At 55.1% G+C, this 15,313-nt stretch overlaps 1 protein-coding gene and 1 non-coding gene across 2 annotated transcripts in view; both read right to left on the bottom strand.

Annotated features, from left to right (window-relative positions):
• Nucleotides 1-15,313, bottom strand: part of JAKMIP3 (Janus kinase and microtubule interacting protein 3) — a 94,970-nt gene that overhangs the window by 49,137 nt on the left and 30,520 nt on the right. The window contains exons 2-3 of the mRNA XM_061162942.1: nt 7,566-7,777; nt 6,541-7,038 (exon numbers count right to left, since the gene is read on the bottom strand). Coding sequence (XP_061018925.1) covers nt 6,541-7,038; nt 7,566-7,700 — 633 coding nt within the window. The 5' untranslated portion in view covers nt 7,701-7,777. The remainder of the gene's footprint in view (nt 1-6,540; nt 7,039-7,565; nt 7,778-15,313) is intronic.
• LOC133070921 (small nucleolar RNA U13) lies at nt 1,582-1,686 on the bottom strand. Its single transcript, XR_009696308.1, has one exon. It is a non-coding gene; the product is annotated as a small nucleolar RNA U13 (small nucleolar RNA).

Genomic DNA, 15,313 nt, shown 5'->3' with positions numbered 1-15,313 from the left:
AGGCCCGTCTGGGCAGCGCCTCATGGACCGGCCTCCAACAGCGACGTCTGGCGGAAGGGGCGGGAAGTGCAGTGGGTGGACCATGACCTACAGCCTCTCCCCTGCCCACTGGACTAAGAGGGACGCGGAGCTGAGGGCCTCCAGGCAGGGGTGGGGGTCTCAGAGACGAAACACTAGTCTTCTTGCTGTCAGGCAGGCATGTCATCAATGATACACATATAATATGCATGTGTGTGTATGTGTGTGTGTGTGAGCGCGCCTAGTCACTCAGTTGTATCCAACTCTTCTGTGACCCCATGGACTGTTGCCTGCCAGGCTCCTCCATCCATGGGATTTTCCAGGCAGGAATACTGGGGTGGGCTGCCATTTGCTTCTCCAGAGGATCTTGCCGACCCAGGGATCGAACCTGGGTCTTCTGTACTGGCAGGTGGGTTCTTTACCATCTGAGGAAGCTCATATGTGTACGTGTGTGTGTCTTTGTGTGTGAAATACATACATATATGCATATACACACATGTACATGAAACTAAAGGAGATTCCCCAAAAGGATTACAGATTCTAAAGGGAATAACTGCAAAAGACTCTAAAATAAGCAAAACACAAAATTGGTTCCTTTTCTAGGAGTGCTGGAGCCTTGGAGAGCTGTCTGATTCCACAGAGGTGCATGCCTTTGTCTGTGACTAGGCCATCCTGTGACTCTGTGGAGACAGGTGTTTACCTGGAGAAAACTGTTAGCAAAGCAAACACTTCCATCTGTTCAGTTCAGTTCAGTTGCTCAGTCGTGTCTGACTCTTTGCGACCCCATGGACTGCAGCACCCCAGGCCTCCCTGTCCATCACCAACTCCCAGAGTTTACTCAAACTCATGTCCATCGAGTTGGTGATGCCATCCAACCATCTCATCCTCTGTCGTCCCCTTCTCCTGTCTTCAATCTTTCCCAGCATCAGGTTCTTTTCAAATGAGTCAGCTCTTCACATCAGGTGGCCAAAGCATTGGAGTTTCAGCTTCAGCATCAGTCCTTCCAATGAATATTCAGGACTGATTTCCTTTAGGATGGACTGGTTGGATCTCCTTGCTATCCAAGGGCCTCTCAAGAATCTTCTCCAACACCACAGTTCAAAAGCATCAATTCTTTGGCTCTCAGCTTTCTTTATGGTCCAGCTCTCACATCCATACATGACTACTGGAAAAACCATAGCTTTAACTAGACAGACTTTTTTGTTGGCAAAGTGATGTCTCTGCTTTTTAATACCCTATGTTTGTCAAAGCTCTTCTTCCAAGGAGCAAGCACCTTTTAATTTCATGGCTGCAATCTCCATCTGCTGTGATTTTGGAGCCCCCCCAAATAAAGCCTGACACTGTTTCCACTGTTTCCCCATCTATTTGCCATGAAGTGATGGGACCAGATGCCATGATCTTTGTTTTCTGAATGTTGAGCTTTAAGCCAGCTTTTTCACTCTCCTCTTTCACTTTCATCAAGAGGCTCTTTAGTTCTTCTTCGCTTTCTGCCATAAGGGTGGTGTCATCTGCATATCTGAGATATTGCTATTTCTCCTGGCAATCTTTTTTTTTTTTTTTTCACGTCAGACAGGTAACGTGCCGATGTTGTAACAAGGTTTGGAAGGAGGCACATGTCACGCAGCAGCATGAACACCCAATCATCATGCTCATGAACTACAAAAGGATCTCTCCTGGCAATCTTGATTCCAGCTTGTGCTTCCTCCAGCCCAGCATTTCTCATGACGTACTCTGCATATAAACTAAACAAGCAGGGTGACAATATACAGCCTTGACGTACTCCTTTTCCCAATTTGAAACCAGTCTGTTGTTCCATGTCCAGTTCTAACTGTTGCTTCCTGACCTGCATACAGGTTTCTCAAGAGGCAGGTCAGGTGGTCTGGTATTCCCATCTCTTTCAGAATTTCCCAGAGTTTACTGTGATCCACACAGTCAAAGGCTATGGCATAGTCACTAAAGCAGAAATAGATTTTTTTGAAACTCTCTTGCTTTTTCAATGATCCAGCGGATGTTTGTGGCCTTGCAAAGGATCTTTGCCAGGTAGGGAACAGAAATCAATTCAAATCAAATCCTTGTTCGAATCAGTTGTAACATTTACTTGTTTCTCGTTAGTCACTGATTTAAATAAAAATTTTGACATATATTCAGTACATATTTTTACAACCATCATGATCACACCCTCTGTTAAAACTTGTCCTTTAACAGTTAGCTACGATCCCAATAAGAATTTCAACTTTTTTTTAGGAAAAATGATTCTGAGGTTTCCATGGAAGCCTGAAGGGCTGAGTCTTCAAGAAGAACATAGTGGGAGGACTCGCTACTCAGAAATTCAGCTGATGATAGGACTGGAGTCATTCCTATAAAATAGGCTTTAGATGGGGCAAATGATGAAAAAACACCCTCTCATTTAAGAACACTTAATGCATGGCAGAGGACTGGGGGGCAAATGGTCTTTTTAAGAGTTTTTATGTGACTTTCCTGACTGTCCAGTGGTTAAAACTCAGGGCTTCCACTGTAGGGGACATGGGTTTGATCCTAGATTGGGGGTTAGTGGGTGGGAAGTAAGATTCTGCATGCCATGCTCCATGGCCAAAAAAAATTAAAAAAGAGTTGCTAAAACAACTATATGTCCATTTGGAAAAAAATATAACTGGGTCTCTGCCTTACATATCTCACACACACAGTCATACACACACACTCACAGACACAGACACACACACACACATGCTACAGAGGGCAAAGACCTGTGCATGAAAGATGAAACTATAAACTTTTAAAAACATAAATCTCCATGCTTCAGAATAAAAGGATTTCTTAAACAAGACACAATAAGCACCAACCCTAAAGGAAAAGCCTAGTAAATGAGGCTACTCTAGAATCTAAACCTTCAGCTCACAAAGGTATCATCACTGAGGATACAAAAAGCCAGCCCACAGAGCAGGGGAGATACTTACTTGCATTTTAATGTAAATGTAATGTAATGTCCCTGCCTGCAGAGTAGCCTTCTGGGGTTCTCACAGGCCCTGCGTTTACTCTTCGTGTTAATTTGGGGAGAAGTGTCCCCACCTAATGATCCTGGTTCTCCAGCCCAGGGACAGGGAACACCTCTCCACTTGGCTCTTCTTCAGTTCCTCCCAACTGTGCTGGGCACCCATATTTTCAGTGTACAAGTCTTGCACGCCTTTTGTTAAACTTATTCCCACGTCTTTTATTGTATTTTTCATGCCATTACGAGCAGAATTTTTTAAATTTTCATTTTGGACTGTCTGTTGCTTGTGTATAAAATATGACTGAGTTTTGCATGTAGTGTCTGTACTTTGAAACCTTGCTGAACTCATTCAATAGTTCATTTGGGGGAATTCCTTATAGTTTTCTACCTACAAAGTCACGTCACCCACAGAAGAGTTTTATTTTCTTCCTTTCCAATCTGATGTCTTTAATTTCTTTCTTTTGCCTTAGTGTCCTGACTTGAATTCCTCAGTGGAGAAAGACAAAAAAAAAAAAAAAAGAAAAAAGGGTGAAAGGAAAAATGTCCTCAAGAAAATGGCAGAATCTCTTCCAGTTCACCTTAAGGTAAAGCCCTTGTCACTCAAGGAAACCCTCCAACGTGAGAGAGACAGCAGCTGGGATGAAACAAGGCAAAAGAGACTCTGAAGCACATAGACGATGAAAGGAATAGAGACAAAAGCGTAAAACAAATGCAAGTAGTATATTTCTTACATAGGAAATATAAGTATTATATTATTCTCAGGGAAATAAGATGATGTTACATCTATGAGTAAGAGGGGAATGACCAAACTTTCAGAGAACAAACATTTGGAGGATTAAATTATGAAGGCAGAAACAAAAATATTAAGCAGAAGAGTTAGATGAGAAAGTCAAGGGAATTTCCTCGAAAGTAGAACAAAAACCCAAGGTTGAAGAGAAAATTAAGAGAATCAGAGTATCAAGTCCAAGTCTCAACATCTGGCTGATGGGGCTTCTAGAAGGAAGAGAGGGAGAGAGATGGGTAGGAAACAGCAGAATAAAGCCTTCCAGAGCCGAGAGACACGAGTTTCTGGTTAGAAAGGTTCCTGGCTGCCTGGTAAGCTGGGTGAACCAATACTTGCACCACAGGCACATCAGCCTCAACTTTCAGCTAAGCTCCGAGCGCAGGGACAGTATTCCGTAACTTCTGGGGAAGGATGACGGAGGACCAGGAATCAGAATATCGTATAGTTTCTTAGAGCAACACGCAGAGTCAGAAGACGAGGCTGAAATCCCTTCAAATTCTAATAAAGGTTTTCCAACCTCCAATACCACATTGAGTTACAACATCCACTGCGAGTGAGGTTAGAATAAAAACTCCACGCACACAAACACACTTCCCTCCTTCTGTCTCCAGGAAGCAATTAGAGAATGTACTTTCCCCCAGATGAGAAACATTCATCCAGAAGGAGGAAGGTAAGGGAGGGGGCTAACACAGGAGAGGGGGAGGGTTTGCCGGACGGTGACAAAGGGAATTCAGGACTCGGGCCGCTTTAGGAAAGCAGTCCGTCCAGGAAGGATGTCTCAGAACACAGAAATGGGCACAATTCTTAATGCTTTTACTGTATTGACGGGGGATTCCTTCCTCCAGAAATTCAGGGGTGTCGCAAAGAGTTGGACTCGACTGAAGCAACTTAGCACCCCTCACTTGAAAACTAAGCAAATGAAAAAAAAGTAATTCGAAGGAAAATAAAAGGGTGTACAAGAGAGGTAATTAATTCATTGTGGGCCACGGTGGGTCTTTTGTGAACGTTCACAGAGCACCTGTGACATGAATAGTAAACGCTCACTTCAGCCCAGACGGAGCAGCAAGTGTGTCCCGACAGCCTCCTCCCTGGCCGGTGCCCCACCTCCCAGGCCCTGGGAACCAGAGCAGGAGCAGGGCCCGGGGAGTGGGCGTCGGGGCACCTTCTTCCTTGGCTCCACAACTGGGCCGAGTGCCCCTAGAGCCACCCTCTCGTCCGAGGCCCTCGCCCACAAGGGCGGCGCCTGCCCTGACCCCTTCCCTGGGGCCACAGCCAGGCCCCACCAGGGCCACTGGGGCTCTGCAAGGCTGCCCGCCCTGTCTGCGGCATGCTCTGTGTCCTGCTGAGACCTGGCCAATGGGACTTGGGGGACAGGGGGCTAACAGGGAAGCAAAGGAAGAGCTAAACCTGAGAAATCAAGAAGGAGAGGTGCAGACACATTTCTGAGGACTCGGAAGAAAACTCGGAAGAATCAGCTAGGAGAACTGCAAGTGGGTCCCTCTGGGGAGCCCAGGTCAAGGTTGAGGGCTTCGGTCGGTTCTGTCGTGACCCTGTGGTTAAGGAAATCGGGCCATGAGCCTCCATGACGAACACTGAGGCCAATCGAGGTGATGGAGAGGGTGTGGATTTGGGCAGTGGGTGCTGACCTGGTGCCAACACATGGTCCAGGGATGGATGCAGAGTTCAAAGAGGGAGTGTGGAACAGGGGACATTCTGGAAAGGGGGAGGGGGCCACCCAGGGTAGGGGCGTCTGCGCCCCTCACACATAGCATGACAGAGCTGTGCTTGTTCACAGCCCCCAGCTCCTATCTGGGCCCTGTGTCCAGAGCAGCTGCAACATGGTGGTGTTTGGAACCCAGAAGCCCAGGAGGCTGAGAGAGGTGGCCTGGGTGCACGGCTGTGCTGGAAGAAAGCTGGCTGCATCCCCCAAGGGGCATCCAGGGGTCCCCAGCGTGGCCAGCTGCAAAGCCAGCTGCGTCCTGATGAAGCACCTAGCAAGGGTGACGGGCTCATTCCTCCCCAGTGACTGAGGAGGTCCAGGCTCCAAGGAATGAGGAGAATCAAGTGGAACCCCCCACAACCTCTGAGCTTCTCCGAAGCCTCTCCTCACAGGGGCATGGGAGCATCGGGCAGCTGCTCTCGCGAGCCAGGGGATGCACAGAGGTCCTGACCTGCGAAGAGCCACGCCTTCCCAGACTGCACAGTTTGGGAACGCTGGCATGGCCTGGCCGAGACCCTTGCCTGCAGGCCTCTGGTCTCCCCTCTCTGGGTCCAGCGAGCTGACAGACTGCAGACCCTGCTGGTTATGGAGGCGGAGCTCATGTCATCCAACCGGCCCCTGCACGCCTTGAGCTTAACCTGGGGCTGCAAGACGGGGGGCCTTTCATAAACCCTTTTTTGGAGGAGGCCCCCTCGTGGGCGTCTCGTTCTGACCAAGCTGGGAAGGAAAGCTGGGTGGCGTGGAGCGGGGAGGACTGCGGCGGCCTGGGCCCTGGGCCACTGACTGGTGAGTTCTGAACCGCATGCTGCTGTTTTCAGCAGCCTGGCCTCTCTGGAGTCCGCAAACCAAGAGCAGAGGTGCGAGGCGCCCTGTGCCAGGGTGCGGGGTGGGGGGGAACCCTCCCGAGAGCAAAGCCCAAGCGCTGCCCGGCCACGCCCGGATCCACGCGGCCCTCCCCCACCCTCTCCCCCTCTCCAGCCCCGGCCCCGCCCCGCCCCCTCCCCGCGCCCGCGCCCCCGCCGCGCGTACCAGCCGGCGGATCTCGCGCTCGCACTCCTTCTTGATACGGGAGATCTCCTCCTGGTGCAGGTGGTACACGCTCCTGATCTCCGCGGCCTTGATCTTGTCGGCGCGGATGACCAGGGTCAGCGCCTCCTCCACCTGCCTCTTGGCGCCCTTCAGCTCCGAGATCTCCTGCTGCATCTTCACCTTCTCCACCTCGAAGCCCTTCTTGGCCTCCTCCTTGGCCTCGGACAGCAGCACGGTGCGCGCCCGGTCCGGGCCGCCGTCGCGCACGGCGTGCAGCAGCGCCTGCAGCCGCTGGTTCTCGCTGTCCTTGGTCCGGATGACGCGCAGCAGCTCGGCCTCGTGCTGGCGCAGCAGCGCCTCCCGCAGCGCCTGGAGCTCCTTCATCTTCTCCTCGTGGAGCTTGGTCCGCAGCTCGGTGAGCAGGACGGCGCTCTTGTGCTGCTCGTGCTCCCGCGCCTGCCTGAGTTCCTGGTTCTTCTCCCTCTCCACCCGGCCGACCTGCGGCACAGCGAGACGCGGTCGGCCCGCAGCCACACTCTGCGGCGGCGGACACCCGAGCGCGGCGTTCGGAAAGGCTGCGTGTTCTTGCAGAGAGGGGAGCTACCGTCTATTAGGGAAGGTCTCGTTAAAACACGGGTTGAAAACAGAGTCAAGCCTCGTGGGTGGCACCCAGCAGGCGCCAACCCTGGAAGCAAGAGGGCAGACGCACGGGTGTCCGGAAACCTGCGTGCTCAAAGGCTGACACCAGCACCTCTCAAACGAATCCGCCAAGGAGGGGGCACGGCCGTGGGGGGCAGGGGGTGGGGGCTCCTGCCCTCCGGACGGCTTCAGCCCAAACGACCGAAGTCTCTCACTTACCTTCTAGGACACTCAGCAAAAGGAGAAACCAACGCAGGCGGGGTGGGGGTGGGGCGGGGCGGAGCCGGGTCGGGGCGTGGCGGGAGCGGGGTGGGGGCGCGGCGTGGCGTGGCGGGGCGGAGCTGGGCGGGAGCGGGGTGGGGGCTGGGCGGGGTGGGGGCGCCCACCTTGCTCTTCTCCTGCTGCAGCTCAATCTGGATCTCGGTGAGCTTGGCCCGCAGGTCCTCGTTGGCGGCCTGCAGCGCGGCGAGGACCTCCGCCCTGTCCCCCTTGCTCCGGCCGCCTGCGCCCTTTTTGGACATGGTGAGGGTGGCCCGAGGGGCAGCCGCGCGTCTGGGCCGATCGCTTGCCTGCGGCCCCTCTACATCTTCTCACTCACCTGAGGGAAAGCACACTGTGAGCAGATTGCACGGGGCCTGGGGGGCCCAGGAGCAGGGTGTGCGGGCCCGAGTCTGCGGCCGGACTGTGCAACGCGCCACAGACCGTGGGGGCCGCCTGCCCTCCGCCCGACCCCCGATGGTCCATCGCAGGGGCCGCCTGCCCTCCGCCCGACCCCGGATGGCCCATCGCAGGGGCCGCCTGCCCTCCGCCGGCACCCCATGGGCCTCCTCTCTATGGAAGCACATTTCCCCCGCCTCTCGGGTAACCGGCGATCAGTACATGTTTATTCTTGGCCCCTTTGTAGTAAGACCCTGGGACCAAAGTTAGGGCCCAACTTCTTACAGGGTGTGTGGCAGACGGATGGCAGGAGCGGGTTTGAAACACGAGCTTCTCTGACACTAAGGGAGTGGCGGCCGGGACCCCTGGGGCCCATGAACCAGCTCGGAAGGGGTCGCACGCTCAGCCCAGGAGACCGAGCCGACTAGGCGGGCGCGCGCGGGCACTCTGGACCCCTCGGGCACCAGGCCCCACCCTGGCTTGTTCACCGGTCACCCAGCCTGGATGCCTGAACCCGCTGGCCCAGGCCTGGGGCCGCCCCCACTCCCCGGTGTCCCAGCGCCCAGCACCCTGTGTGAGACTGGGAGAGTCCACTAGCTTTGCCTGGATTAAAAGGCGGAGGGGTTCCAGGTCCTGCCCCCCTCGCTGCCTGGGCCCCCCGCGCCGGTCTCCTCGCCTGCACAGAGACACCAAAGAGTCCCCAGGCGTCCCCAGGGCCTCCAGGCTGTGCTTAGACACCCGCCCGGTACACTGCTGAGGCCCTTCCAGGCCAGGTCTGGGAGCCCTGCAGGACCATGGGTTCCTACTGGCCTGGAGCTCCGCCTAGGGGAGTCAGCCTTCTGTGAGCAGGGACCTGGCTCCATGCTTGCCCTGCAGCATCCCCAGGTCCAGTGTCTCCTGGACCAAGACGCAGCCGCCTGGCCACCCTCCCTAGGATCCCTGTGACCATCTCTGGTCTGTTCTCTGCAGCTGCCTTCAAGCAACAGCAACCAGACCACCTCCCCGGCCCCAGAAACCCCCGTGGTCGTGTGTCCGCCTCAGATCACAGGGAATTCCGAGCCCCTGTGACACTCGCCGGCTGCCGTCCACCCCAGTGGGCACTTCCTCAATGTCTTCTGAAAACTGGAGTGTAATGTTTTACTTATTTTGAGATGAAACTACACAGGCCTTTCCTGGACAGAGAGGCAGCCTCACCGTCCGTCCGAGAGGAGAGGAAGGGCGGGGCGAGCTGAGGGAGAGGCCGGGGCGCCCACGCTGGGCGGCAGCAGCCCCCCCACACACACAGCCGCCCGGCAAACCCAGCCGCTGGCTCCTCCAAACACATTTCCCGCATTTCCTCCCACAGGCTCACATGGACAGCATGGGTCAGGCTGCCTGGGGCCCCTGCCTGCCGCCTGGACCCCGGGCTGCTGAGCAGCCTCTACCCAGGCCCTGGCCTCCTGGCACCAAGAGCTTTCGTTCGATGCAGTAACAGGCCTCGAGCCCCTGCCCGGCAGCTCCCTAAAGGCGAGATCCTGCCTTTCTCCAGCATTCATTTGGGCACAAACAGTAAGTGTGCTGACGTCACTATTTATGGAAACGAGTGTGGACAGACGAACTCTCCCCAGAGCCCGCTGGGAACGTGCGGGGTGTCCCACCCGCCATACCCGTGGCAGGGACTCCAGGGCCCTGCCTGCCCCCCGGGGTGTGCCCTAAGGGTCGCTTGACGGGATGATTCCCGGGGAGCAGCTTGGGGGGTCTCCCCTTCCCCACGCCCTACTTGCATTGAGTGCATGCGCGTTGAAGCCTTTGGCTGGAGCGCCGCCCCCGGCTCCGCCCACATCCAAGGAGACGGCGCCCACACCAGTGACACGGAAGCTGCGAGTGCCCCGGGGCCCTGGGGCCCCTGGCCCATGTCACGTGCTCCTCTGCACCCGCGGCCTGGCGCACATACACCCACACCTGGTGAAGTACCAGCTGCCGCGGTCGCCTCGTCTCCCGGACGCCGTCACCCTCCCACGTCCTTCCTGTCACCCGGGAGATGGACAGGGCGGGTGGAGGGCAGACAGAGGCCTTGGGAGCGCGAGGTCTCACCGGGCACCGCGGAGCCTCCCCCTCGGGTATACCAGGGGCTCTGGGCCCCACGCGGCAACCTGGATGGTGCCCGGGGCTGTGGCGCACTCTGCAGAGCCCCGAGGTTGGCCAGTGGGGTGCAGGCTTGAACAGGACCCCAGGGGCGCCTGCTGGACGGGGCCCTCGGACCGCTCCCGGGGTGGCCCGAGTCAGTGAGGGGGCTGGAGCCGGCGGGGTCGGCCCCTCCGCTCTCCCTGAGGGTCTCCTGTGGTCGAGACCCTCCGGCCCGCCTCTGAAGTCCAAGCTGCCCATCCCGGACGGCCCCTCACGGATCCTGCAGGGACGGCAGGGCACAGAGCCCGGGGGTGAGTGGTCGGGGTGGGGGAGGGGCACAGCAGCAGCTGGAGACCTGGGGTTCAGGGGCGCCGCGCCCCCCCCACCCCCACCACCTGCCTACCTCCCCACCACCTGCCCGCCCTCCGAGACCTGCGGTTCAGGAGCACAGGGGCGCCCCGCCCCCCACCCCACCTCCCCACCGCCTGCCCACCCTCGGACCCGCTCTCCCAGCACCCACCCCTTCCCCTGTGCAGCCCTGCACTCGTCTTCCTAGCTTGACCCCCTCCGGCTGGCCTCACTAAGGGCCCAGCGCAGGGCAGGCCCTCCGTCTCCCGGGAAGGCCCGGCCCCCTGGGAGCAGGGCTGGGTGGAAGCGGGCCTCACCAGGTGCATGGAACCGTCCCTCCGCGTGGAGCCACCGCCCACACCGTCTGAACCTCAGTGCAGAGCAGACCCAGAGTCAGAGTCAAGCCTCGGGCCGCCTGTTCATGAGGGGGTTGAGGTGCTGGTGGGAGGGGGCGGGGTGACTCTGACCGGGCCCTGGGGTGCAACCCGGAGGCAGCCCCGCGCTGAGGACGCAAGTGAGCACCTCGGCAGGCGGTTCGTGCGTGGTCAGAGCCTGCCTCGTGGTGCCGGCACCTGGATCATGAGGTTGGATCAGATCCTCCGCAGCTGGCGTGTCCAGGAAGCCCAGGGTGCGGGAGGAGGGTGGGCATCTTGCCAGGTCCTCTCACTCTCCCCGCTCCAGACCAGCACCTGCATGAGGCCCCGGCCAACCATGTGCACCCCGCTTTGGTTGGAAGTCCTTAAATGATCAGGTCGATAGTGCAGTCTGCCCACCCCCATCTCAGGGTCTCCGTGAAAGTGAAGTCTCTGGGTGGTATCCTACTCTTTGCGTCCCCATGGACTGTAGCCTACCAGGCTCTTCCATCCATGGGATTTTCCAGGCAAGAATACCGGAGTGGGTTGCCATTTCCTTCTCCAGGAGATCTTCCAGACCCAGGGATTGAACCCGGGTCTCCTGCATTGTAGGCAGATGCTTTACCATCTGAGCCGCCAGGGAAGTCTCAGGGTCTCCGAGGAGGTAATAAATCAAGCAGAAGAGCACCCCTTGGGTCTTTCTGAGTGAGTTGTTTTGTGTTCAGAGGGTTTAAAACGAGACACAGCGCACGGCCCAGGGCGTGTTGGCGCCGCGGTTCGGTCACCTTGGAGGCGGTCTGTACACCTCGCCCCACCTCCGTCCGGTCGGCTTCCGTCCAGCTTTCTCCACGTGGAGTCCGTGGGCTGGTGTGCCGCCCCCAGCGAGCAGGTAGAAGGAAACCGCCAACACACAGGCGTCACCAGGGTGATGCCCCAGCAAGGGGTGAGTGAGCAGGGTCACAAAGAGGCTTCGACCTTGCAGAGCCGGTCACGTTGGCATGGATGCTCTCTGGGTTAAGAGGCTGACCCACAGCCATCAAAGGCTGCATTTGATGCTTCTGGTCTGGTCAGTTCTGTGCAAACCCAAGGCTATGACGGGGGCGGGGGGGATGCTCCCTGTCATATCCCACAGGGAGCCCCTAAGTACAGGCCATCCGACAAACGCCCGGAGGAGGGGGAAGGTCTAGCCGTGACAGAGGTGGCCAGTCATGTGGGCTGTAGGCTTCGGGGATCTCAGACCTGGGTGGCGGTGGTTCCAAGGCTCCTCCCTCCACACCCCCACCCCCACCCCCAACTCCAGACACGCTAGTTCCGGAGCACGGTCTTTCAGCAAACTCACAGCACGGAGCATCTGCGTGGAGGGACACACGTCCTACTGGACAAGACCCGGGAGCCGTCAGGCTGGCGCACTCCTTTGGCAAGGCCCTCACTGGTAACGGCAAGACTCTAGCTGCAAATCCAATGAAACGTGTGCGTAATGGGCTCGTTTGACTTCGCTCGGCTGACTCGACCCTTAGAATAACATGCAGTGTTTTAATGAGTCTCTGGAGAGAGATTAGAATTCTTGAGGGCTTGGGCTGTGACCTCTATTTCTAACCATAGCGTTCTCAAAGAAGTCACATGTGTGCTGACATTGTGCACACCCCGTCAGAAGTAGAGTTTGAAGAAAATGGGGTGGAGGCCTTTGACAGGAAGGAAGGAAAGGGAACTTTCCAGTTCACTCCCTGGGTTCTGGCGAGAGCGGCTGTGGAGAGTGGGAGGAGCTGGGCGCGGCCCGCCTGGCCGGGAGGGCAGGGCTGCACACAGCCAGGTGGTCCCCTTTCCCTGTCCGCCTACCAGGCACAAGACCTCCCAGAGGTTTCTAGAAGGCTGTTCTCAAGTCCCCAAAGCATGAGCCTCACCCAAGAAAGCCTATTAAGCAGGTCCAGGCTCTCCAGGAGGAAGAAGGCCCAGGGGTCCATCCTGCGGGTGGAGATACTGCTCCTGGTCATCAGCAGGGAGGGGATCCAGCTCCGGGGGAGGAGCTCTGGGGAGGGAGCCCCCTCACCCCAAATGTCCCTGGTGGGGCCGGAGGTCACGGGAGAGGAAGAGCCAGATGGGGCTCCGGGCAGGCGACCACCGGCCCAGTAAGACGGTCAGCCCACCTGAGCCCGAGAGCGGGGCTTCTCCAGTGTGGGACATCCCCCCATGGTGACTGTCACACCAGACAGCAAAAGTCCTCTGATGGAGAAGATGCCGGCCTTCTCACGACGCCTGAGGTTCTCATCCGCAAGGCCTCTGCCCTGACTTCAACACACTCGTATTTTGATCCATCAAGTTGGCCGTGACTCACCACTCCTAGTCTACAGAACTGAATCTACCCCACCGTCCCTTTGTGCTGAAAGGAGACGTGTGTGATTTAGGCAGCAGCTCTGACTCACCTGTGAGTGAGTTAAAGGCTGGGCTTTCCTAGAGGTGCTGTGACTTATTCCTAATAAACTTTGAGACGAGTGTCGACTCAGATGCAGCCGTGTGAGCCGATACAGAGAGAGCCCGTGTACTCCCGTGCAGTTCCCACAGGGGAAGCATCCTGAGACACTAGGAATCGTGACTAAGGCGCTGGCTTCCGGCACGTCAGCAAAGAGACCATCGTGTCTGCATCTCCGCCCCCACCTTTATCCCTGCCTCAGCCCCTGGCAACCACAAATCTGCCGTGCATTTCTATAACCTTGTCATTTCAAGAATGTTACAGAAATGAAGTCACATAGCACAGGAGCTTTTGGAATCAGCGTGCGTCCCTCAACGTAATTCTGGAGCTCCATCCAAGTTGTGTGCGCAGAGTTCACATTCATTCGCGTTAACTGCTGTGGGTGTGGTACTCACCCACCGAAGGACAACTGGTTGGTTATTACAGATCATGCTGCCATAAATGTTCATGTCCAGGTGGCTGTGTGAACCTAAGTCTTCGTTCCTCTGACACAAATGCCTAGAAGTGCAATTTGGGTCAGACCCAGTTGAACGTGTAGTTATTTAAAAAATGGCAAACCGCTCTGCAGAGAGGCTGCACCCTGTGACCCGCACACCACCAGCGCGTGAGGGATCCAGTTTCCCAGCATCCTCGCCACATTTAGAGTTGCTGCTTTTTTTATTTTAGCCATTCTGATAAATGGTATCTCATTGTGGTTTCATTTCTTTTAACCTACTTTTTAAACTGAAGTATAGTTGATTTACAATGTTGTGTTAATTTCTGCTGTAAGCAAAGGACTCAGTTATATATATATATATTTTAAAATATATATATACATTCTTTTTCATATTCTTTTCCATTATGGTTTATTGGAGGATATTGAATGTAGTTCACTGTGCTCTACAGTAGGACCTCATTATTTATCCGTTCTACATGGAATAGTTTGCGTTTGCTAATCCCAGACTCCCAGCCTGTCCCTCCTCTCTGCCCCCTTGGTAACAACCAGCTTTTTCTTGCTGTTTGTGAGTCTGTTTCTGTTTCTTAGATAAGTTCATTTACTACATATTTTATATTGAGATAAAGAGATATCACATAAGAGATATCACGTTGCTTTTTGTCTTTTTCTAACTTACTTCATTTACTATGATAATGTCAGTCCATCTGTTTGCTGCCAAATGGCATGATTTCCTTCTGTTTTATGGTTGAGTAATATTCCATTGTATGTATGTACCACATATTCTCTATCTGTTCACCTGCTGAGGGGCACTTAGGTAGACCCCACGTGTTGACTACTGTGAACAGTCCTGCTATGAACACTGGGGTGCATGTGTCTTTTGGATTATAGTTTTGTCCAGATGTACGTCCAGGAGTGGGATTGTTGGATCATATGGTAATTCTATTTTTAGCTTTCTGATGAATCTACACACTGTTTTCCATTGTGGCTGTGCTAATTTACATCCCCCCAACAGTGTAGGAGGGTTGCCTTTTTCCCACACTCTTTAGCATTTATTGTTTGTAGACTTTGATGACGGCCATTCTGATCAGTGTGAGGTGATACCTCATTGTGGTTTTGATTTGCTTTTCTCTAATAATTAGTGATATTGAGCATCTTTTCATGTGCCTATTGGCCATCTGTATGTCTTAGGAGAAATGTCCATTTAAGTCTTTTGCCCATAGTTTGGTTGGGTTGTTTATTTTTGCTGTTTTGTAGAGCTGTATGTGCTGTTTGATATTTTGGAACTTAAGCTCTTGGTTGTGTTGTTTGCAAATATTTCCTCTGTTTATGGTTTCTTTTGCTGTGCAAAAGCTTGTAAGTTTGATTAGCTCGCACTAGTTTATTTCTCCTGCTGCCTTGGGAGAGTGACCCAGGAAAACTTTGGGACGATTCATGTCTCGCTGTGGCTTTAATCTGCATTCCCCTCATCACCACTGGTAACCACTGTCACGCGCTCGTCTGCCATCTGTTCGTCCCCAGCGAGCTGTCTGCTGCTGGCCCTCCGGCCAGAGCGGGCGGGCTTTCCTTGGGGCTGCTTCTGTCTGTGCCCGTGCGTCCATCTGACTTGCTGGCCTCTTCAACTCCAACCCTGGGAGAAAACCCAGGGAGCTCACGGCCGTGTCTTCCTGGGTCTTAAGGTCCCTAGTTGCCCTACATTCTTTACCCCACCTTTCCGTCTCTTTCTGTTTGTTTTAGACCAGAGTCCAGAGATTTTATTGGACTAATGGG

The sequence above is a fragment of the Dama dama genome, chromosome 15, assembly GCF_033118175.1.
Source record: "Dama dama isolate Ldn47 chromosome 15, ASM3311817v1, whole genome shotgun sequence".
In the NCBI taxonomy this organism is placed as follows: Eukaryota; Metazoa; Chordata; class Mammalia; order Artiodactyla; family Cervidae; genus Dama; species Dama dama.
This window is presented reverse-complemented; position numbering and strand designations above follow the sequence as displayed.